The sequence below is a fragment of the Choloepus didactylus genome, chromosome 12 (genome assembly GCF_015220235.1).
Source record: "Choloepus didactylus isolate mChoDid1 chromosome 12, mChoDid1.pri, whole genome shotgun sequence".
Lineage (NCBI taxonomy): Eukaryota > Metazoa > Chordata > Mammalia > Pilosa > Megalonychidae > Choloepus > Choloepus didactylus.
Window position 1 is genome coordinate 12,287,793 of NC_051318.1, and position 26,168 is coordinate 12,313,960.

The following is a 26,168-nucleotide window of genomic DNA, read 5'->3' on the forward strand; positions in this document are numbered from 1 at the left end:
ACTCAGTCCTTCCACCAGAACAACTATTAAGTAGACAGGAACTATCTGAAACAACTCCTTTTAAACTTTGGCGACCAGAAGAACACTGTACAGCAACCAGGGAAGAGTGAAAGGAAGAGGCTGATAATTTACCAAAGAACAGTAAATTGTTCTCTCTGGATGGCAGGTACTGGTGCCCATCCCCACTCTCACAGCAGGCTGCCTAGGGGTCCAGCCTCTGGCTGGCTCACTGGTGACAGAAAGGGACATAAAAATCTTCCCCGAGACCAAGGGTGGACATAGCCAGTCACTGATCACAGCTCTTGGTTAGTGACTTTGTATCACAGGGGCCCAGCTCTGAGTTGTTTCAACTCACCTGGACAAGGGCAGCAGCTAACCATTGTTTCAAACTGCCCCAGGCAGGAGTGGTGGCGATGGAGACTTAAAGACACTGTGCTTCCTCGGGGATATGGGAGACAGTTAGTTGAAGGGCTGCATTTGCTGGGCAGGCCTGGAGAGCTCAGTTTTGGAGAGACATTGGAGAAGTTCTTGGTACCCTTCCTGTTCCCCCTCCCCCTGACACACACATAGGGCTTTGGACCGGTCTGCACCCCCTTCATGGGTCCCTGGCCCAGTTTTGGCTGGGAAAGACTGGGAAAATCCCCTCCAGTGTGCTCTCCTCCCAGAATTTGCCCATCAGGCAAAAACAGCTTAAGTTTTGGTCAAAGCCTGCTGGCTTCAAATACCTGGGAGAGGGAGGTCTATCCTGGGAAACAGAGGGGACAGGCAAACTCCTGTAAACAAGGGACTCCAAAACAACTACCAAGCAAAAGCCCAGGACAGGACAGAGGCCCAGAAAGACAAGGAAAATCATGCTTGCATTTGCCTTGGTATACTTTCCTGACAAGAGGGCTGAAGCTCAGGAACCACTAGCTGGTTAACAAAACCAAGGGACAGACATATCAGGGAGTAAATCCCAGAGTTAACATTTCAAAATGTGAAAATGTACATTATGCAAAAAAAAAAAAAGAGTACAAGACAGAGAGACAGTAAATGATGGCCCATGCAAAGGAAGAGGATAAAAATACGAAAAAACACCAACAAAGTAGATGAGAATTTGGACATACTGAACAAAGCCTTTAGAAAAATGATCTTAAAAATGCTCAAGATGCATCTGAAACTCACAGCTAGAGCTTGGCAGCTATGAATGTCAGTATTACCTCATACGGCAACTGTTAAAAAAGCTGAAAAAGAGTTCAGACTTCAATTAGAAATAAGAGTGATGTGTATCTGGTTAGGACTAAGGCAAATCAGGCCAAAGGGTAAAGGACATTATTGACTGTATTTTAAAACTTCAACTTCTGTGTGAGACCAAGGGAAGAGATGTTTATTTGATGCAAGATCTATATTTTCTGCAGCACACTAAATAATTGACTTGTATGGTCAGTTTATGCAAACATCGTAATTACATGGAACTTTGAATAGGAAGTGAGATCTGTTAGGTTTGTACAGATTAGTGTGAAACAGCAGTACATCCCAAAGTAATCTGGGCAGAGAATAAAAATATATTTGCAGGCCTCCCTGAGAAACTGGGGAAAAATGCAGAAATGTTGGGCTTCCCTACCTGGGGTTCTTATTGATATTCTCACAGACATTGAAGACTAACAATTTAGTAGGCCAAGCCTTTGATCTTGGGGCTTGTTACTGCAAAGGAGAGGCTGAGCCTACTTACAATTGTGCCTAAGGGTCTCCCCCAGAGAACCTCTTTGTTGCTCAGATGTGGCCTGTCTCTCTTTCTCTAAGCCCACTCGGTAGGTGAACTCACTGCCCTCCCCTCTATGTGGGACTTGACTCCCAGGGTTATAAATGTCCCTGGCAATGCAGTACAAGTTTCCCAGGAATGAGCCGTGACCCAGCATCATGGGATTGAGGAAATCTTCTTGACCAAAAGGAAGAAGCAAAATGAAACAAAAGTTTCCGTGGCTGAGAGATTTCAAATGGAGTTGAGAGGGCACTCCACTCTGGAGCACATTCTTATGCACTATATAGATATCCCTTTTTAGTTTTTAGTGAATTGGAATAGCTATAAGGAAATACCTGAAACTGTGGAAATGCAACCCAGTAGCCTTGATTCTCGAAGATGATTGCATAATTATGTAGCAATTACATGGTGTGACTCTGTGATTGTGAAAACCTTGTGGCTCTCACTCCCTTTATCCAATGCATGGCCAGATGAGTAGAAAAATGGGGACAAACACTAAATGAAAAATAGGGTGGGAAGGGGGATGGAATGCTTTGGGTATTCTTTTTTACTTTTATTTTCTTATTTTTATTCTTTTTGGAGTAAGGAAAATGTTCAAAAATTGGGGCAATGAATGCATAACTATAGATTGTACTGTCAACAGTTGATTGTACATTGTAGATGATTGTATGGTATGTGAATATATCTCATAAAACTGAATTTAAAATTTAAAAAAAAAATGCTCAAGATGAAGGAAAATGCCAAGAAAGAACTAAAGGAAATCAGAGCAATATGAGCAATATATTTTAATAAAGAGATAGAAATTTTAAAAAGGAACCAAACAGAACTATTGGAGTTGAAGCCCCGAGTAACTGAAATAAAAAATGCCCAGGAGAGCTTCAAGAGCAGATTGGAGTGGCAGAAGAAAGAATCAGTGAACTTGAAGATAAGACACTTGCAACATGAGTCAGGCTGAGAAGCAGAAAGAAATAAGAATTATTAAAAGCAAAAATAGCCTAAGGCACTTCTGAGACACCATCAAGCACATCAATATATGCATCATGGGAGGTTCAGATGGAGAAGAAAAAGAGAAAGTGGCAGAAAGAATATTCAAAGAAATAATGACAGAGAACTCCTCAAACTTAGCAAAAGACATGAATATGTGCATCAAAGAAGCCCAGAGGACACTGAACAGGGTAAACATGAAGAAAAATTCACCTCATCATCTATCGATCACACTATTGAATGCCAAAGACAAGGAGAAAGTTCTGAAAGCTGCAAGAGAAAAGCAATGTGTTATGTACAGGGGAGTCCCAATTAGATTGAGTGCCAGTTTCTCAACAGAAACTATGGAGGCAAGAAGGTAATGGGTCAAAATACTTAAAGTACTGAAAGAAAACAATTGCCAGCAAAGAATTTTGTATCTGGTGAGACTCTCTTTCAAAAGTGAGGGAGAGATGTAAGACATTCTCAGATAAACAAAAGCTGAGGAAGTTCATCACCACTAGACCTGCCCTACAAGCAATGCTAAAGGGAGTTCTTCAGACTGAAAGGAAAGGACACTAGACAGTGGTTCAAAAGAGCATGAAGAAATAAAGACCTGTGGTAAGTGTAGCCATTAGGGTAATTATAAATACCAGTACTATTGTAGTTTATTGTTTGGTATCTAACTCCATTTCTTACTTACTGCAGGTGCTAAAATTCAAATGCATAAAAAGTAATGATAAATTTATATTTTTGGACATAAAATGTACAAAGATATAAGCAGAAACAAGTACAGAAAAAAGGAGGGGGACAGAGGGGTATAGGAAAAGTATATTTGCAAGATATTGAAGTAAAGTTGGTATCAAACCAAATATGATTGTTATATATTTAGTATGTTAAATTTTAACCCATGGTAACCACAAGGAAAATAGATGAGAAATATATCCAGATAGAAATGAGAAGGCACTCAATGTGGTACAACACAGAAAACTAAATAAATATAAAAGTTGGCTTTAACAGAAGTGAGGGACAAAAAAGATTTGAAACTTAAAAAAGCTAAATAGCAAAATGACAGAAGAAAGTCTTGTATTATCAGTAGTGACTTTAAATGTAAATAGATTAAACTCCCTAGTTAAGGCAGAGATTGGCAGAATGGATTAAAAAAAAAAAGCATGACCCAACTGTACACTCTGCAAATGACTCACCTTAAATTCAAAGATGCAAGTAGGTTGAGAGTGAAGTGATGGAAAAAAAATTTACCTTGCAGGTAGTAACCAAAAGATCTGGGTGACTATACTAATATCGGATAAAATAGACTTTATGACAAAAACAGTTGCGAGGGACAAAGATGGTCTTTTGATACTGATAAAAGGGACAATTCTACAAGAAAATGTAACAATTAAAATTTTAGCCCCTAACAGCAGAGCCCCAGAATTTATGAAACACATACTGACAGATTTGAAGGGAAAATTGACAGTTCTACATTAATGGTAGGAGACTTCAATACACCACTCTCAATACTGGATAAAAGAACATTAGTCAGAAGATCAATAAAGAAGTATAGGACTTGAATGATACTGTAAACCAACAATACCTAACAGACAAATATAGAACACTTCACCCAACAAAAACAGTTCTTCTCGAGTGCACATGGTTCACTATCCAGGATAGACCATATGTTGGGTTACAGAACAAGTATTAATAAATTTTAAAATATTGAAATCATGTAAGATATATTCTCTGACCACAATGGAATGAAGCTAGAAATCAGTGATGGAGGGAGAAATGGAAAATTCACAAATATGGGGAAATTAAATGACATACTCTTAAACAACCAATGGGTTAAAGAGGAAATCAGAAGCAAAATTAGGAAATATCTTGAGACAAATGAAAATAAAAGTACAACATAACAAAACTTATGGGATGCAGTGAAGGCGGTGCCAAGAGGGAAATTAATAGCTCTAAATGCCTACATTAAATTAGAAAGACCTCAAATCAGAGACCTAATTTCAGAGCTGGAAGAAGTAGAAGAACAAGAGCAAACTAAACCCAAAGCAAGCACAAGGAAGGAAATAATAAAGATTAGAGCAGAGATAAAGTAGAAAACAAACAAACACAAAAAATAGAATTAACAAAATCAAAAATTGGTTCTTTGAAAAGATCAATAAAACTGACAAACCTTTGGCTAGACTGACAAAGAAAAAAAGAGAGAGGACACAAATAACGAAAATCAAAAATGAAATGGGGGCATTACTACCAATCCTGCTAAAATAAAAAGGACTATAAGAGGATACTGTGAACAACTATATGCCAATAAATTAGATAACCTAGATGAAATGGACAAATTCTTAAACACACACAAACTACCAACACTGACTCAAGAAGAAATAGAAGATCTCAACAAACTGACTACCAATACAGAATTGAATCAGTAATCAAAAATGTCTCAACAAAGAAAAGCCCAGGACCAGAAGGCTTCCCAGGAGAATTCTACTAAACATTCCAAGGCGACTTAACTCCAGCTCTGCTCAAACTCTTCCAAAAAATTGAAGAGGAGAGAACACTCCCTAACTCATTCTACAAGGCCAACATTATCTTCATACCAAAGCCAGATAAAGATAACACAAGAAAAGAAAACTACAGACCAATATCTCTTGTGAATATAGATGCAGAACTCCTCAACAAAATACAAGCAAACCAAATCCAACAGCATATTAAAAGAATTATACACCATGTTCAAGTGAGATTTATCCCTGGAATGCAAGGGAAATCAATTAATATAATACACGACATTAACAGAATGAAGGGGAAGGGGGGAAACCAAATGATCACCCCAATTGATGCAGAAAAGGCATCTAACAAAATCCAGCACCCCTTCTTGATAAAAACATTTAGGACACTAGTAATAGAAGGAAACTTCCTCAACATGATAAATGGCATATATGAAAAGCCCACAGCTAAAATCCTACTTAATGGTGAAAGACTGAAAGCTTTCCCTCTAAGATCAGGAACAAGACAAGGATGCCATCTGTCACCACTGTTCAACATTGTACTAAAAGCTCTTGCCGGAGTAATTAGTCCAGAAGAAGAAATAAAAGGTATCCAAATGGGAAAAGAAGTAAATCATTCCCTATTTGCAAATATATGATCTTATATACAGAAAATCCTGAGAAATCCACAACAGCGCTTCTAGAGCTGATAAATGAATTCAGCAAAGTGTCAGAATATAAGACCAAACCCCCAAATCAGTAATGTTTCTTCTATACACAAGCAATGAACAATTGGAAGAATTCAAGAATTAAATTCCATTCACAATAGCAACTAAAAGAATAAAATATCTTGGAATAAATCTAACCAAGGATATAAAGGGCTTTTACATAAAAAACTGCAAAGCATTCTTGTAAGAAATTAAGGAAGACCTAAATAAATGGAAGGACATTCCATGTTCGTGGATTGGAAGACTGAATATTGTTAAGATGTCAGTCTTATCCAAAGCAATTTATAGATTCAATGCAATCCCAATCAAAATTCCAACAACCTTCTTTCCAGAATGGGAAAAGCGAATCATCAAATTTACCTGGAAGGGTAAGATGTGCTGAACAGCTAAAGCAATTCTGAAAAGGAATGAAATCGGAGGACTCATACTTCCTGATCTTAAAACTTACTACAAAGCCACATTAATCAAAACAGCATGGTACTGGCACAAGGACAGACATACAGACCAGTGGAATCAAACTGAGAGCTCAAAAATCAATCCTCATATTTATGGCCAACTGATTTTTGGTAAGAGTGCATAGACCACTCAATTGGGAAAAAATAGTCTCCTCAACAAATTGTGCTGAGAAAACTGGATCTCCGTTTGTTTTTGTTTTTGTTTTAAAAAAAAAAAAATAGGAAGGAGGGCTCTACCTAACACCATATACAAAAATTGACTCACAGTGGATCAAAGACCTAGACCTATCAAATTCCTGGAAGCAAATGTTAGGGAAGCATCTTCAGGACTTCTTATTAGGTGGTAGTTTCTTAGAAAGACTTTACACCCAAAGCACAAGCAACAAAAGGAAAAAATAGATAAATGGGACCTCATGAAAATTAAAAACCTTTATTTTCAAATGACTTTTATCATAAAGAAAAATGACAGGCTACACAATGGGAGAAAATATTTGAAAACCACATATCCAATAAAGGTTTAATATTCAACTCAACAACCAAACACAATGCAATTAAAAAATGGGCAAAAGACTTGAATAGATATCTCTTCAAAGGCGATATACAAATGGACAGAAAGCACATGAAAAAAATGCTCAACATCATTAGCTAGCAGGAAAATGCTGATCAGAACCATGGGATACCATTTCATACCTATTAGAATTGCTGCCATTAACGAAACAGAAAATAAGTGTTGTAGAGGATGCAGAGAAATAGGAACACTCATTCATTCCTGGTAGCAATGTAAAATGGTGCAGCTATTGTAGAAGATAGTTTGGTGGTGCCTCAGAAAGCTAAGTATAGAAGTGCTGTATAATTTAGCAATTCCACTCGTAGGTATATACCCAAAAGAATTGAAAGCAGGGGCTCGAACAGATATTTGCACCCTGATGTTCATAGAGGCATTATACACAGTTGCCAAAAGATGGAAGCAACCCAAGTATCCATCAGTCGATGAAGAATGGTTAAATAAAAGGTGGTATATAATTTAACCATAAAAAGGAATGAAATCCTGATATATGCAACAACTTAGATGAACCTTGAAGACATCATGTTGAGTCAAATAAGCCAGCCACAAAAGGACAAATATTGTATTTCAATCTCACTGTATGTAAATCAGATCTCACTGATTTGAAACATTTAGAATAGGCAAATTCATAGAGTTAGAATCTGGATTATATGTTACCAGGGGAAGTGGTAGGGAATGGACAGTTAAGGCTTAAAATGTACAGGGTTCCTATTTGGAATGGTGGAAATGTTTTGGTAACAGATGGTGGTAATGGTAGCACAACATTGTGAATGTAATTAACAGCACTGAAATATATTTCTGTATGTGATTAAAACTGGAAATGTTAGATTGTATACATGGTAAAAGAATTAAAAAAAAAATAAACATAGATCTATACTACACAAACCTATGTTAAACCTTGGACTTTATTTAATAGTGCAATTATAAAATGCGCTATCATCAATTGTAACATGTTCCATATCAATGCAAGATGTTGGTGGTAAGATGTGTATGGGAATCTTATATTTTATGCGTGATTATTGTAAACCCACAACTTCTCTAATAAAGAAAAAAATTTTTTTAATTGGTTACCACTTATTTTTCACTTCAAGAACTGAAAATAGTGATTTCTTAATATTTTTAACTATAATCATAGAGAGTCGCCACTTTCTACCACTGTTCATTGAAATCAAGCTATCATTTAGAAATAATAATAACATATCATATAGGAATAATAGTGGAACTGGGAATTGTGGTCATGACCAGGAGTCAGCATCAAATAAATTAGGCCTGTATTTTAAAAGCAAATACAAAATAGCCTTAAGAAAATATAATAGATAATCTATGTTTAAAATATTATAGATATGGGCCTTTAAATTTAAATAGCCATGAACCTCTAAAATAATTTAACCTAACATTTAAGGGTGTGTGTGTTCCACACACACTATATATATGTATACTAATCTTGTTATTCAAGATTTCTATAATCATTCTTTCCAGGAGTGTTTGAGCTAATGTCTAGTATTTGACTAGACCTATAGGAAGCAGAAACATAGTTCTGCATAGTTTCATAAATAATTACTTCCAAAGTAGCAGCCACAGGATTTATTTCAGCCCTTACAATGGATTTTAATTACATTTTGAATCACTTCTTCCTTTTATTTTCTTTCATCTGCTCTCCCTCAAAAGACTAAGGCCTATCTTGAAAGGGCAAAAAAGTATTAAAAGGGAAGTTACCCTTCCAGAAATCACAGGGAGATGACAGCATGGGCAGTGTGACTGCTTGCCTTGTTATTTGGGAGAGGGTGGGGGCACGGGGGTAGGGGGAGCCGAGGTCATGTCCAAGAGCTGTGTGTGTGGGTTTTAACCTCAGAAGTTTTTAAATATTAACTAATGAAACGAACGCCCTCCCCTCCCCTCTCCCAGGTGCTGGCTGTCATTGCCCAGGAGAGGCCCCAATACAGTGGTTGAGAGAATTGCATTGCCTCTAATTTTTTAAATGACAAATCTCAGTAATGACTGGTGGTAATGTGTGTGTGTCTTCTCCAGGCTAGTGGAGAGAGGGTGAACCTAACAATTGCAAGACCAGGGAAAGCACCTCCTGGTAACACTAGCCGCGAAGCTGGAACTCAGAGCAGCAGCCAGCACCACTCTCAGCAGCTGTATCACAGCAGACCCAGCTCACACAAGGTGGGGATTTTTTTTTTTTTTTTTTTTTCTGCCATCCTCAAAGGATTGTTTAGTCCTACTTGAAAGTGGGATTTATGTTGGGTAGCTGATTTAAATGTAACAGTTGGTATATGATTGAAAAAGCATAATGAAGACATGGTCCACAAGGCTATAATGAGCAATTAATCAAGTTGCCTACAATAACAGAATTAGATATGTGAATATTAAAATAAGTGGATCATAAATTTTTATTGTTATGCATATCGCATATTTCTTTTTTTATGTTCTAACTTTTACAGAAATACTAACCAAAATCATTTAAAATTCCTGTCTGTTGAGCTTTTTTACTGCTTCTTCATAGTCAGTATTTAACTGACTAACATAGTCAGTATTTAACATGCAGTATTAAGTCATTCATCTGGACTGGGAATGTCAGTGCTGTCTCTAGTTCCAGAAATCAAAAAAAGGTAGTACTTTAATATATTCTTGATATTATTTATGCTATTTGAACTCAACTTCTGGTAGGCTATGAGACAGACAGGATTTTAAAAAAGATGATGTTTCCCCAATTATGTGAAAATAAAAACCAAAGATGAGCTTCCAAAGTCATTCTCCGTAAATCAAATTAAATTGCCTCACTAAACAAAAACTTATTCATTGTTTTGCTTAACACCATAGAAAATTTCCTATGTGCTAAAGTGACTTTTTTAAGTAGGAAAACTATTTGAGAGAGTAATTAATTACCTTTACAATCTGTCCCTGATAACCAAAAAAGCATAGTTTAAAAGCACAGTATTTTGGACCCATCAGGTTTATCTAGTTTTCTGAGCCTAAGTACAGACTTGTCACTGGTCTTTGGTTTAGTTAATACTTTAAAGAAATTTATAACCACAGACTTTGTTCTCATTTCTGAACAAAAACCTAAATGTATGAAGGAAGCCTATAATTTTGTCCCCGTAATGAGGACTATGGAAACGGAGTTACTGTTTTGAATAGGAGTTGTTTCATATAGCTTGTCCTTGATTTACAAATTATATATTCCTAAAGAATTTATAATATGAAACAAAAATTGTATTGAATCTTTTGTACCTCGTTAAAGTCTACAATAATTTAAGATATGGATATCTATAGTAACATTATAGTGTTAAGACAATTTAAAAAACTGTGCTTAATTATTCTAATATTCTTATAGAGAACTCTGCTTATTTTATTTTATTTGTTTTGGCATATTTTATTTTTCTCCTGAACTCTGCTAATTCTTACTCTCTTTAATTTCATTTGACAGTATTTTTAAATAGCAATGCTGAATTTATTCTTACTCTAGCTTTTCTGCAAACTTGGTTGGTTAGAACAACCAAATGGAATGTACTTTTAAATGTTAATTTAGCTGTTTACTACTAAACATACTTCATTTGTTATGTCAAATCCTGATTTAGAAAAATAAAGGGTTTTGTCAAGGTCTCCTAGCGACCTCACACACAAATTCACCAAAACTATAATCTATATCTATAATCATTGTTAAAAATTAATGTATATGTTTAGTTTACTACTGAATCTCTAGGTAGTTGCTTAGATAAACATTTATGTGGTATTGAACCTTTAGAAGGTTCTTTGAAGTTTACTGATTGTAATCTTTGAGATTTGGTTTGATTCCTGTGGGAAAAAAATGTATACATTTAGAGGAGTTAAAAAACTACCCTTATGGTTAATTCCTTGAGGGCTGAAAAGCTTAAATAAATATACTCAAGGCTGAGTTCACCTGAGTTGTGTTCATTTTAATGAAGTAGTTTTGTCCAATTTTGAGGGATACGAACATATCTTTTAAAGAGGAGACTGCTTTAGATCTTTACAAGTTTTTTTACTAGGTCATAATAATTTCCAGGAGCACTTCAAGTTATTCCCTTGATAAAATTTCAAAAATATATGGATTCCAGATCCAGGGAAGGGCAGATGGGCCTGGAATTCCAGAGCTGTTTTAGGGATTAGGTAAATGCCATTCTTAACAATCAAGTAACATGCCAACTCTTTGATAATGTCATTAAAGGAAATCTTATAATTAATTCTGTAAATACAATTTACTTATCTCTGTTGCTGATATTAATATTAATAATTATTTTGTTATCTACAACATCCTCTTACAGTTGTATTAGGAAATACTTGAGACGTTAGCTTTGACTATTACACTCAGTGAGATAACAACCTGAATGTGTGCATGTATACAATATTGAATAGGTAGTATATAGGCTATATATGTACATATACAAAATGTTTACTTATTTATATATAATATATATACTTTAATATCTGGTGTAGAATTATACTGAAATTGTCTTTACTCTGCTCACCTGATGTACTGATTAACATGTCTGAACCAGATCTATTCACACCAAAGTATCCTTTCCCATCTTAATAGTTCCTGGTGGTGGTTCATTTCTTTTCAAATGAAAAATAGTTTTAAAAGTACTTCCTGTGAAACTGCACAAATGGTTCCTGATGTGAGCAACCCAGGACTAAAATAATTATTTACCTTTCTGTCAATTTTAAAATTCAGCAGATTTCACCTTAAGTATATGTAATTAAATTCTGTGCATATATTCCAAACAATAAGTAAAACTTCTACACAAGTAATATTATCTTAAGATTAATGTGTCAAAAATAATTTAAAATAAGTTATTAGTAGTCTTAGTCAGTTAACGTTATTTCTTATATGAGTTGAATTCTCAGCATCTCTTCTGTATTCAAAATGCCCAAGAAACTGTTATCAAACTTCAAAAATATTTCTATTCAACAATACTGCAATACTGGCTTTATTTTTCAAATGCCAATAACACAAACTATTCTGAAATTTGTTGCACTACATACAGAAAATCTTCTTGTCTCTACTTTAGCACATGAAATCTAAAATATTTAAACAGCCAGTGTATTCATTTAATTTGTAGTAAATGTGGGATCCAAATCATGTAAATTCCATTTCATTATCTTGGAACAAAGGTTTTATGACCATTCTCTTCAACCAAAATAGCAAAATTCTGGTGGACATGAAGTCTAAAAACCAAACCTAAATGAAATTAAATTGCCAATTTCAAAAGATTAGGACCAAATTGGACTCAACCAGGCTAGCCGGGTGTAGTATGTGATAGAAAGCAGGATCCTTGGCATCAGTTCAAATCCCAACACAGTCACTCAGTGTTCAGTGATTTGGGGCTAGTGATGCAGCCTCTCTAAGCTTGCTATTTCCACAGCTGTTGTGAGGATTAAATGAAATAATGTGAGTAAAGCCAATAGCTTTGCACATAGTGGTCAATAAATGTTATTGTTATCTTAATATTAATAGCAAGTATATAGACATTATTTAATTCTAATTCAAAACAAAAGTAATGTTTTAAATTTTCTTTCTTGTTTTTTTTTTTTGTTTTTTTTTTGTTTTTTTTTTTTTACTGGCAGGGAATGTTTTAGTAATCAGCAGTGATGAATGTCAGTAAAAATACCCTCTCCCTGAGAATATTAACTTATTGGAAATTTGTTTCCCCTTCATTAACTTTTTCAAAAATTCAGTCCTTTGTATCCTTTTAGCTTCTCATGCAAGTTTTGAAGGAAGATTTGCACTTTTCTCATGATTGAGCACTCTGATAATCTTAGGAAGAATTGGAAGAGTGTTCCGTAGTTTATTTCTGGCAGTTAGCAAAACCACACCTTACTTTTGTACTATTCCTGTCAACTTTTCTTTCAAAGAATAGAGGGAAAAGTTAGAAGTAAAATTAACGGGCTTGTCTTCAGAATCTTAAAGCTTAAATACACTATTGACTTTTATAGAGTTGATTGTAGAATTACCTTTAAGCTCAATGTAATTATACAAATGATGTGCTTGTGTTACTTTGACTTCCATATGTCAACAGTCCTGAGTCTCTTCAGTTCCATAAATAGTCATATGAAAATGCCGTAGTCCAAAATTTGTATTGCGATCCACAATGTTCAGTCTAGAGTTTGTACCTATTAAGAACTGGGGATTACTTTCAACTCTATAGTAAGGGATTAAAAAATATGACTTTATAAATACCACCTATGCTATTACTTTAGTTTAAACTGTCTTCATCTTTCTATTATTCATGATCCAATATTTTTTCCTCTCATGCTTTAGGATCTTACCCAATGTGTTACATGTCAAGAAAAACATATTACTGTAAAGAAGGAGCCACACGAGTCCCTTGGAATGACAGTTGCTGGAGGCAGAGGAAGTAAGAGTGGCGAGTTGCCCATCTTTGTAACCAGTGTGCCACCTCATGGCTGTCTTGCACGAGATGGCAGGATCAAGAGAGGTAAGATAGGATGTTCATCAGTTCTACCACATTTTCTCCCTAAGTCAAATTCAGATTTTTAAAAATCAAGAGAATCTACAAAGTTTTCCGTTAAACATGATTTTTAAAAATCATTTATCATGTCCCTTATATATGAAAGTATAATGCCTTCCTATGAGATTAGAAATATGCTCATGAAAAAGGATAATTGTTGAAGCTTGATGACAATTCTAGAATTTGCTGATAGTTACCTAACCTGTTGTATTATTTTATGTTGGAAAAAATCCTCTAAGAGATACATTTCCATCACTACAGTACACAAGATACTCTGAAGGGCAGTCTCACTAAAATACAAAGGTTACTTTTAAAGTTAATTTGGAAAAAAATGCAAAATTGTTTATATGGTATAGTATCAAGGATGCAAAAATTCATTTAAAAAGACTGGACTTTGTAAAACAAAATTTCTTGAAAGCCAAAGAGTTATCTGTTTCTGTGTGGTAGCATTTTGACTCTTTTGTTTTCCAAACTTTTACAACAGGTTTATATTATCTTTAAAGAGCCTGTTTGGAGGGCAGTAGAGAAGGAGATGGGGCAGAGAACAAGCTTAATAAAAAGGTAGTGGTCTCAGTATAAACTCAGTCACAATTTCGCTTCCCCATCAATACTATATAATTGACAAAGGTGTAGTGGAGGTTGGTAAATAGCCACCATGACTGTGATAGAAGTGGCATTCTCCATTGACTCAGTTTTTTCATATGGAAGAGTATATCTTAAAAGTTATTTATTGAAGCATGAAGGTGAACCCCTACCTCATACCATATACAAAAATTGACACAAAATGGATCAAAAACCTAAATAGAAGAGCTAAAACTCTTAGAAGAAAACATTGGCATACAATTTCATGACCTTGGATTAAGTGATGGTTTCTTAGCTATGACACCAAAAGTACAAGGAGCAAAAGAAAAAGCACGGCAAAGTTGACTTCATCAAAATCACAGACTTTTGTGCTACAAAGGAGGACTATCAGGAAAGTGAAAATACAACCTACAGAATGGGAGAAAATATTGGCAAATCATATATCTGATGAAAGACTTGTTTCTAGAATTGCTAAAGAACTCTTACAACTCATAATAAAAAGACAATGCAATTTAAAATGTGCAAATGATCTAATAGACATTTCTCCAAAGAAGATGTACAAATGACCAATAAGCACATAGAAAGATGCTTGTCATTAGTCATTATGGAAATACAAATTATAATCCAAGATGAGATACTACTGCACACCTAACTAGGATGGCTATAAGCAAAAAGATAGATAATAACAAGTGTTGACAAGGATATAGAAAAATTTTGAGACCCTCACATACTGTTGGTGGGAAGGTAAAAGTCTGCAGCTGCTTTGGAAAATAGTTTGGCAGTTCCTCAAATGGTTAAGCATAGGTACCATATGACTCAGCAAGTCCACTTCTGGAGAGATGAAAACATAGTCCACTCAAACATGAACAAGAATGTTTATAGTGGCATTTTTTCATAACAGCCCAAAAGTGGAAATAACCCAAATGTCCATCTGCTGATGAATGGATAGACAAAATATAGGATAATGATACAGTGGAATATTATTTGGCCATAAAAAGAAATGATGTATCAATACAGGATACAACGTAGATGAACCTACAAAACATTATGCGAAGTGAAAGAAGCCAGTCACAAAAGACTACATTTTGTATGATTCCGTTTATGTAAAATGTCCAGAAGAGGCAACACTGTAGAGACAAAAAATAGATTAGTGGTTGCCTAGGGCTGGGAGAAAGGGGATTGACCGCCATCAGCCTGGGGTTTTTTGGATGGTGATGAAAATATTCCAAAGTGATTGTGCTGATGTTTATACAACTCTGTGACTATATTAAAAACCATAGAACACTTTATATGTGTGAATTGAATGGTATGTGAATTATATCTTGATAAAGCGGTTGTATTTTAAGAAACTTATTTGTCCACTTGTGGAATTGGGGTAATTTTTATTTCCTTCTAGTATTTTATTATGTTTTCCAAGTTTTCTACAGTAAGAATGTTTTTTTAAATGCAATTTTATTGAGATATAATCACATAACATATAATCGATTGCAAGCCACAAGATTTTCACAATCACACAGTCACACTGTGCATGCTACATAGTTACATAATTATCTTCAAGAATTGAGGTCACTGGGTTGCAGTTCGACAGCTTCAGGTATTTCCCTCTAGCCATTCCAACACACTAAAAACTGGAAAGTGCATCTATATAGTGCATAAGAATACCCTCCAGAGTGACCTCTTGACCCCATTTGAAATCTCAGCCACTGGAACCTTAATTTGTTTCATCTCTCTTCCCCCTTTTGGTCAAGAAGATCCTCTCAATCTCACGGTGCTGGGTCCAGACTCATCTCCAGGAGTCATTTCCTGCGTTGCCAGGGGGATTCACACCCCTGGGAGTCATGTCCCACGTAGCGGGGAGGGTAGTGAGTTCACCTGCCGAGTGGGCTTAGAGAGAGGGGGGACCACATCTGAGCAATGAAGAGGCTCTCTAGGGGAGACTCCTAGGCACAATTATAAATAAGCTTAGCTTCTCCCTTGCAGCAACTAGCCTCACAAGGGAAAGCCCCCAGATCGAGGGCTCGACCCACTAAATTGGCAGTCCTCACTTTTTTGCGGGAAAATCAGCAATAACTCAGGTGGGGAAGTCCAGCATTTCCCCATTTCTCCCCAGTTCTTCAGGGGGGGCCTGCAAATACACTTTTACTCTCTGCCCATATCACTCTGGGTTGTATTGGGATTTCACCCCAGCTACAGTAAGAATGTTTTGCTTTAATAATCTGAGAAATAAATAGTAAGTTGAGAGAGGGGGATTTTCTATAGGCTTTTGTGATATGTTTGTGCTTCCCACAAAACTAATCCTTTCATTCCTAACCTTTTATATAATCCTCATTGCCCTTTTTATTATTTCATTTGGCAGAGCAACAGTTTTTTTTTTCTTCAAGCAAAGGAAAATGTTCAGATCACAAGTTTCATTTCTTTGTGTAGGCCCAAGGATATCTTTTCTTTGCATCTTCCTGATATACTGACACCAGAAGAAACATGTAGGGTTGTTTTTGTGTATAAATTGTGTAAATACAAAATAGAATGTATTAAAAATTTTTTAAGAGCAAAGGATCAAATAATTTTTGAATTGGAAAGAACTGTAGAAATCACTGAAGCTTAAAGAAAAGAAAGGAACATGCCCAGGGACTAGACACAGCTAAACTAGGACTAAGAATTTGGTCTTTCCACTAGATCACAGTACTTCAAACCATACATTTTCCTATGTATTATGAAATTATTTTAAATTTCTGCATTTTGGGGGGTTGTTTTCCATAAATTGGATTATTCCTCAGTATTATAAAAATTACAAAGAAGTAAAAATGGTCTTTTACCTTATCTCTTAGTTATTGGAATGACCTTTGCTGATTAGTTTACAAATAACAGAATTTACAAGGTGCTGGTCCCTGAGTTGATCAGCTCACTTTTCTTGTGTCTTCATTTGCATAGGTGATGTGTTGCTGAATATCAATGGCATTGACTTGACCAATTTAAGCCACAGTGAGGCTGTGGCTATGCTGAAAGCCAGTGCTGCTTCCCCAGCTGTTGTCCTTAAAGCGCTGGAGGTCCAGATTGCGGAGGAGCCGACGCAGACCACAGAAGAGCAGCCCAGCGCTTTCAGTGAGAACGAGTACGATGCCAGCTGGTCCCCATCGTGGGTCATGTGGCTCGGCCTTCCAAGGTACAGGGGGCGTTTCTGTTGTTTTATGGAAGTCTCATCATTGTAGCCTTTTCCAGGGTATAACACAGCAAATTCACCCATAAGAAAACAATGGCTTTAATTAGATAAAACGAGCAATATCAAGTCAAGTTACAAAGAAAAGTGGTAATTTTTCTTAGGCTATTATATTTTAAAAGGCAAATTTAATAACAAGGTTTATGCCATAAAGGCTTCTATCTGTTAAAAAATGAATAAGGCAATTCTGCCCATTCCAGTCAAGAACCTTAGGCAGGCCAGCCGTGAGATTGGACACCAGTCTCTTGCTTGGAAAAGCAACTGTTTACCAAGGTTCATTTAGATAGATGCTGAGGCTTCATGTGCTTTTATCACCAGAAATACCAAGCCAGTGCATGGAGTCTTGCCCCCTCACTGAAGCCTTTTATAAAAGCCCTTTTCTAATCTTTTTAACTCTCCCTAGTAAGGCAGAGTTTAAAATTCAGTTTTTATTGGACCTAAGAGCTCTTTAAGCCAAACCATTGCAGTTTAAGGGTCGCCACTCCTACCAGCGTTTACAAGGAGTTTGCTGTTTCATGGCTGACCCTGAGTGGATGGGCGATGAAAGCACTTTGCACCCCAGTGGCATCACGGGCTATATCCCACTCACGAGTTATGTGATTGTTTTGATATTTGGTATTGGGATAGAAATATGATGAACCGGTAACATTATTTTGCTTCACGTCAGTTTAATTTCTTACTGTAAATAAAGAGCCCTAAAACTGAACTAAGATGAAGCATTTTGATTCTTAGCCAAGTATGAAAATTGATTCTTTAAAATAAAAATAAGCATATGCTAATTTCAGAGCTTGATTTCCAATGTATAATAATAGCTAGCCTTTGTACAGTGCTTTGTGGTTTATAAAGTAATTGCATATAAAAATAACAAAAAGCAAAGCTATTATTGGACTGGATTCTAACTTGCTGACTTGCCCTCTTGATTTAAAAAAAAAAAAAATGTCCTAAAACGGATGAAATTCATGTCTTAGAGGACATTAGGGACCTTGTATTTGGACCTTGCAGAGACACAGATTTTTTTATGACAAAGGTGGATTTAAATACTTCATATACGTTTATTCCATGCACCAAAAGGGATTTGTTTTTTCCAACTGAAAAGCAAATTAACATAAATTTGAATGGTTGCTGTTAAACTCTCCTACAGAGATTCTTCAAGGAAACCTAATTTATCTTGTTAAATACTCAACCTGACATTTTGACCTGTCAATCTTACACTTTAAATGATTCCCTTCACACATTCCCGAGGCAGAAGTTGTCTCCTCCTGCCCTGCAGACGCTGACGCATCAGTGAGGAGCAGGCAGAGACCATCCCTGGCCGGTAGAAATTCTCTTAGCCTGTGTTGCTTCCTTCAGCTTTCCTTATCTGTGATTCCAGCCTAGTTTAGGGACCACCACGCTTACCTATGTGTTCAGAGCTCTTTCTGCTGTGCTAGGAAGAATAGCAAAGATGTTAGATGAGCAGTAACTCTGTATAGTAAAACCTATCCCTAAAGAACCTGTCCCTAAAAGACAACTGTCCCTAAAGAAAATGCTGTTCCTAAAGAACCAGGCCAAAGCATGGGACCTTTCCCCACCCCAGAATCCTTTCTAAAAGATCTTTTTTTGTTAGTGAGCTAAGAAACTAGACCAGATTAAAAGTTCTACTATATTTTGTGTTTTATATTTCTTTACAGAATCAGCTTTATTAAGAAATCTTTTTTGCTAGGTTAAAAATGGAAAACCTTCCCTTACATGCCAGTTTTGCCTAAAAATGAAAGTTATCTCTATTAAGAATATTTTTTCTATATCATTTAGGTTTTTTAAAAATTATTTTTAGTTTTAAGTTTTTACTCACTACTTGTTCCCAGATCCATAGAGCTATGGAAGTGTAAGTCATCTTTTCCCCCTCCCTGTATAACATCCTCCAAACTGACTGTGGCACTTTAACTGTATCATCTCAATGTCCATGATATAAAAAAGAAAAAAAATACAGATTTTTTTGTTGTTGTTGTTACTCTTTTCCAGGTTGAGTTCCTTATACTGGCAATCAGAGTCTGCCTTAATATGAAAGCATTTTAAGAGAAGGAGAAAAGGACAACAAATAACTCCTCATGTAGATTAAAAGTGGAACATTGGAGTGTGCCTTTAGAAAAGGGGGATAGTTATCTTGTTTGGCTTTTTGTTTTTGAAAACTACTCTTGTTACTCATTTTTTTTCTTCTTTCATATAAGTGCTGAAATCAGCAGTAATTTTCATTCCACTTGGTCATTATTTTTGTAGACACAAATAAGTATTAGAGTTGTGGACCTTGTTGTCAGTGCCATGAGCAAATGTGGGCACAATACCATTCCATATAGAGAGCTGAGGTGTGATCTGTAACCACGTTTATTTAAGTGGGTGTGCGCACATGTGTATGTGTGCTTATATGTGTGTGGATGTGTTTGTTATGTCTTCACTTGGGAAGAGAAGACTGAAAAGAAGTTGGAGAAATTAAAGTCTACCTAGGATTGCATCTGTGCTACAAAATGTGTTGTCAAAATAATATATTCACAAGGAACTAAAGTAGCCCTTCTTTTTTCAAGACTGGTAAGTATAACATGATGCGGAGTTATAGCAAAGATTAGTAGGCTAGAAGATCCTCTGTGTTCATTTTTTCTTTATTTTGATGTTCATTTATAGTGCCCTTCATAGCTGCCATGATATAGTTTTACGGAGAAGTTATTTGGGAAGTTGGGGCTTTAGTATCGTCGGTGGATATGAAGAGAACCACACCAATCAGCCTTTCTTCATTAAAACTATTGTCCTGGGAACTCCTGCTTATTATGATGGAAGATTAAAGTGAGTCTTTAATCTTAATGATGTGATTCATGTGTTTTGTGATGGACAGGAACCAGACCAGGAGTCAGCACCATGCCCAGCCTGCTGTCTGTTTTTTGTAAATAAAGTTTTATTGGAACACAGTCACGTGCACTCATTTACGTACTGTCTGTAGCTGCTTTAGCACTACTGTGGCAGTGTTGAGTCGTGACAGAGACTATTACCAGCTACAAAGCCTAAAGTACTTACTATCTGGTCCTTTACAGTAAAAATTTGCCAACTCCTGATCTAGACTAAAGCGTTACCTTTCCCATCTTGCCCCTCACAGCTAGATTTTGTTATTCTAATGACAGGCACCGAACCTGAGTCATCTGATTGGACACAGTGTGACATGGCTGCTAGCTCTGAGCAGTGTTGCAAACAACCTGACACAGGTCCTGCCCTGCATTAGACTACTCTGCTTTATTTTTCTCCACCACACCTATTACTCATGCCATTGTATCTATGCAGGCTCCTTGAGGGAGGGATTTTGTTGCATTTATTATTATATCCCTAGCAGCCATAACAGTGCCTAGTATGTGGAAGGTCTCGACAAATATCAGGTGACTGATAGCCTGCAGTGTGCAGACTGTGCCAAGCACTTTGCATGTGTGATTTCATCTTAGCAACCCTATGAGGTACGTGCTACTATTATTCCAGTTTCACAAATGACAGAAGGTTGAGAAACTTTCCCCCCAAGATCACATAGCCAAAAGTGGTTGAGCTGCATTCAAACCCAGGACTGTCTGACCCCAGATCTTTGCCTGCAGAGCCTCTGCTAAGTGCCACCACTGGGCCAGAAGTTCTTGCTCAACCAAGGTGCAACCTGTTTTCCTTTTCCAAGCTGAGGCACTGGTAGGAGAAAGAGGAGGCATCATTAAGTCAAGAGATATCACACAACAGACAGGAGAGGGTTGATTTTAAGTTCCTGGTGCCTAGTTTTTGATGGAAGAACTGGTTCTTAAAAATTAAATGTTAATATACTTGATAGAAAGCCACACAAATGGCAAATGCATTCTGTTTTGAAAAGAGAAAGTTACATCTAAATGATATTGTGAAGAGTTGATCAGCTTTAGTGTGTTCCATGTCAATTTATGTTGATAAATATGAGAAAACATTATTTTAAGAGGGAAAAAGTAAGAAGAAAATTAATTGACCATTCTCTTAGCTTAAGTTACTCCTCATCTAGGCTGGACCTCAGTTAATTAGCTTATAATTTGCATTCCATTTACTTCCAAAGAGATTGATGTAGCTAACACTAAAATAGCCTAATTATTAAGGTCATTGAATTACAAATTAAAGACCTAAAATCATTAAGGATAGAAAGTCCCCAGATTAATTATCTATTTATGGTAATAAATAGAACAGTGACTATCAATAACTTAACAGTTAACTTAACAGGACGTATGGGTCTTATTCTCCGTTTAATATTATTCTCCAATTCTTTAATGTCTGAACTCTTGAGAATAAACACAGCAATATGAGTCAAAATAAAAACTAACCCCTCAAAATGCAATATTTAGTATTTTTTAAAGAGGCAACAGATTTACCCTCCTAGTTATATTTTGCTTAAGCTAATTTGAAAGTTAATCTGCTCGTCCTCGAAAGTCACCCACAATTACAGGATCATTTGGCACAAAGATATCCTGGGTTGGCAAGGGGAAGCTCAAGGATTGCCCCTCATGTTTCTCAAAGCAGATAGTATCCCCTAATAATTGACAGTTAAGTGAAATTATCATTTTCAAGCTAAACAAATTTCAAATGAAATGTTTTTAATATGATAAAAATAGCAAGAGTAAGTTTCTGTTTCTGTTTGTCTTTGCCCAGATGTGGAGACATGATTGTGGCTGTGAACGGCCTGTCGACCGTGGGGATGAGCCACTCAGCGTTGGTGCCCATGTTGAAGGAGCAGAGGAGCAAGGTCACTCTGACGGTCATTTGTTGGCCTGGAAGCCTCATTTAGAGTTTTGAAACTGGTTTAGAGTTGACCATCTTTGCTTGAAACCCTTTGGTTTCATTGTGTTTCTGGTTGTTAGGAGCTACTGACACAGCTGGTATAGGCAGGGCCAAAAACCACTAAGATTGTCCTTTAATTCCATAATAGTTCTCTCAAGTTAGACACATTTCTTTCATCCTGAAAGCAGTCTCCCATTAACCCTTGTGAGTTTACATTTGCAGAATTCAGCCTCTAGTTGTCAGAATGTTACCTATAATACAGAAGGAAGCCTCCCCAGACTGGCAGAGCCAGCTGGATTATGGAACTTCTGGTGGGTCTTTGTTTTCAAAAACGGAATCGTAAAGCGGATTACGTGTCCTCCACGACTGGAGTCGGTGAAGCCAAGAGAAGTGCGTTCACTGCCGCTGTCACAGCCAGCACCATGAATGGGTACATTTTAAATTTGAGTGAGAATCGATTCCCATTTTTCATCGGTACCAACATTTCAAAAATTCATCCTATTTATAAAGTGATCTTTCTGGTTTCTTTTATTTCTGCTTTGGTCTCTCAGTATTCATAGATAGTGAAGACATAAGCTTGACACTATGAAGAGGTTTTTTAAAAATAATGCACCATTATTAGAATAGTAGAGAATAAAAGATAATGTTATCCAGTGAAAAAAAGGAATTTGGAAGGTAATTATAGTTTAGTGCTGAAGATGGTTAAAGCCTCATTTACTTGAACAGTCCTAAAGCATTAATGATTCATTTCCAAAGGAATGTTTTGTTACATAGGAAAATTTTGAAGCAGTTTTTGCTAAAAATCCTTTCTAGAGTTTGTATTGTATTTATCAGCAGTCTTGGCTGGAAATGTTTTTGTGATTTATGCAGCTAAAATAGATGATAAAGATAAAACCATACTGCTGTTAAATATACACTTATATATAGATAGATCACAGCCAAATAGGAGAAGGAGACCTTTTTATTTTATTCTGATAAGAGTCTTGAGTGTTTTAGAAGCCCTTGTTTTTCCCATTATTTCATTACTTATGAACGTAATTATTTCAAGAGACAAAAAAGTTCTGGTTTTTTAAATAGGTTTTAGATCTTAATATTTTCCAATCAACACTTGGTCACTAGACTATTTCATATTTTTGAAATGTTTTTGAAAGCTCTGACCAGCCCATTTTGTTTGTCCTTTATTCCACATAATTGTGCTTTGGAAGAACACATAAAGAAATGAATAAGAGAAAAGTATCTTTACCTTTTTAATATTATGCATAATTGAAAAAAGTTTCATTTAGAAATCTAGTTCAGAATCTGAGCTAATTTACAAGTGGCCTCTGGAATAAATGGTGTTGATGATCAGAGAATGTATTTCAAAACACTTTAATCTGTTGTGAAGCATGACCACTTTATTTTCCAACTTAGCAGTTTCATTGCTGGGATTTATTGTATTTGCATGTCATTGATTATTCCAGTTAGTTTTATAATGATTTTTTCAAAACATACCTCTTTTGAATAAATAGGAAATGTCAACCATAATGCTTACTGATGTGTTCAACTCCCTAGCTATACTGTGTGGTCAACTTATAACCAGGATACAGTGTAATGCCCCATACAGTATATTACTGTTATGTGATGATTGGCTTTTGAAACAATTTGATATTGCAATGCTTTGATATTCTAATTGAAACAGAACAAGTTTTTTCCCCTGCACCCCAGGTAGAATTTTGTTAACTACTTGCTATTTTTTTTTTAAACATTTTATAAGAGTGCATCATTTCTTGGGGAGTGGCCATCCATCAACAAATATAAGTACCACTTTGTTATATATAAAATACTTACATTGAATCCTGTGGTATAATGAGTGTTTAGAAAGAAAAAAATTTTTAATCATGGAAGTCTTGGAATCAGCTTAAGCCACAGGTTTTCTTACGAAAGACTAGCTTCTGGTCAGAGTGAGGTTTGGGATGGAAACTTGTTCATAATTTATTGTTACTATGGAAATATTTGGATTTTCTCTTCTGGTTAAATATTTTGATTTGTTCCATGCCTTCAGTTTAAATTATTTCAGGATTTTTCAGATGTGTTTAAATAATGATGTGATAATCATTCAGGATGGAAATAAAAGTCATCCTTTCTATAACAGCAACGTTGTCTCTTTACTTGAAAAGCAGATGCTCACTTATCCTGTGATCCTGATGTTCGTTGCTGTCCACACTCTAAGTCACAGGCCTGTAGGCAGACCTCATGGGATCTGGCCTGACTCTCGGCGTGTCACCCCTGCAGGACCTCTGACCTGCACTGACCAGTGCATGTGGCTGTTGAGTAGCTGAGATGTGGCTCCAGTGCTGCATGTTGGAATAATAACCTTTCAAATATATTAGGTTATATACAATGTATTACTGGATTTATTTCACCAGTTTCATTTTACTTTTTTTATTGTGGTTACTAGAAAACATTAAACTACATGTATGGCTCACATTACTGTTTCCACAGAACAGTGCTGCATTAGAACCTCTCTCACCTCTTCATTGTCCTGGCATTTACCAACCCAGGCAGTCCTGACTTGGTTGTTTCTGTTCTGCCTAAGGTTTGGATCAGACTCTTCATAAAAATAATAATTTAATTAAAAGAAACAAAGTCCTCTCCCCATTTCCTAGTCAGTTAAGTTCAAAGCAAGGCCTCTGTGATCTGACCCCTCACTTAGTTTTCTGGATGACTCACAGTCCCCTTTGGCACTTGTTACCGCAACAAGACTCCCCAGCCCCACTTGTCTCCTGCGTCCACACATGTGCCTCTGTTGTCCACTTGAGCTGCAGTGCATTCCCTCCTCTGTGTGTTCACATTCTCCCATGTGTGCAGGCGTCATCTGAGTACTGCCCCATCACGAGTCATTTCCAGCTCCCTCTTGCCTCTACTCCTCGCTTTAAAGAGAATTGCTGTCCTTATGATGGCTCTCCTTGGGCCTTTATAACTGCATTTATTGCAGCCCTGATCACTTTCTACTTAGTTATGGTTACAGTTTGCCATCTTTGACTACCACCTTGCAATCTCTACTACCACTGACCCCCTTAGTCTGTGGTGCCCACAATCTGTCTACAGAATGCCCTATTGCTTTAAGGCTCCTGAATCTCAGCTTATCCAAAACCGAAATAGAGGCTTTCCCAGACATTTGCCTACTTCCAGTCTCTCCATCTTTCAATCAAACTTCTAGAACTCCATTGTAGTAACTTTCCTAAATCATAACCCTGATGATCACTCAGATCATATCCTTGCCCTGTTTTCATATTTCCAGTGGTTCTACATTGTCTACAGGATAAGCACAAAATGCCTTGGTACAGCATAAAAGCCTCTCCATGATCTGGCCCCACCTACCCCTCTCACCTTATGTCCCACCCTGCCTTGGCTCCATGTGTAAACCACCATCCCCTACACGCAGCCTGTGCCACAGCCACACCAGCTGAGTGTTTGCTTACCACTCTGTCAAACAGAAATAGTCCATCAGTCGCAGCACATTTACTGTTGTTACATTTCTCTGCCTATAATTCCTACGTGGAATGATGACTTAAATTTCATTATCTTTGGGAAACTGGTACTGACCTCTCTGGGCAAACATATTTCTTTTTTTAAGAACTCCTCCTGACTCTGCCATTTCATAGTAAAATTTCATCCAAATAGTTGTCTCCACAAATTGTCTCCATTTTAGGCTTTTTTATAATAAAAATTTTCAGACAAAAATAATTATAAACAATAATAAACAATGAACAGTTATGTACTCACTACCTAACTTAAATAGAAGGCCCTTCCCCATTCGCATCTATTTTCTTTCTGGCCTTCCTGTGCACATCTTCAAATATAGTACTATGTGTGTGTTTTTCCTGGCTGCTAAAACAAATACCACACAATGGGTTGGCTTAACAAAGGAATTTTTTGGCTCATGGTTTCAGAGGCTAGAAGGCTTGCTTTCTCTTGGGGTCTGTATCTTCTGGCTGACAGGCAGTCTTTGGGGTTCCTTGGCTTTTTCATCATATGGCCATGCAAATGGCAGCATCTTCTTTCTCATCTGTGTCAAATTTCCTTTGCTTATAAGGACTTCAGCCGTATTTGATTAAGGCCCATCCTCATTCAGTTTGCGCACCTTAACTAGTAACATCTTCCAAG

At 36.5% G+C, this 26,168-nt stretch overlaps 1 protein-coding gene across 1 annotated transcript in view; it reads left to right on the plus strand.

Moving 5' to 3' along the window:
- The window catches only part of LNX2 (ligand of numb-protein X 2), a 60,306-nt gene extending 36,154 nt beyond the window's left edge, over nt 1–24,152 (plus strand). The window contains exons 5-9 of the mRNA XM_037800255.1: nt 8,970–9,110; nt 13,228–13,405; nt 16,949–17,180; nt 19,890–20,048; nt 21,894–24,152. Coding sequence (XP_037656183.1) covers nt 8,970–9,110; nt 13,228–13,405; nt 16,949–17,180; nt 19,890–20,048; nt 21,894–22,029 — 846 coding nt within the window. The 3' untranslated portion in view covers nt 22,030–24,152. The remainder of the gene's footprint in view (nt 1–8,969; nt 9,111–13,227; nt 13,406–16,948; nt 17,181–19,889; nt 20,049–21,893) is intronic.
- The last annotated feature ends 2,016 nt before the right edge of the window (nt 24,153–26,168 follow it).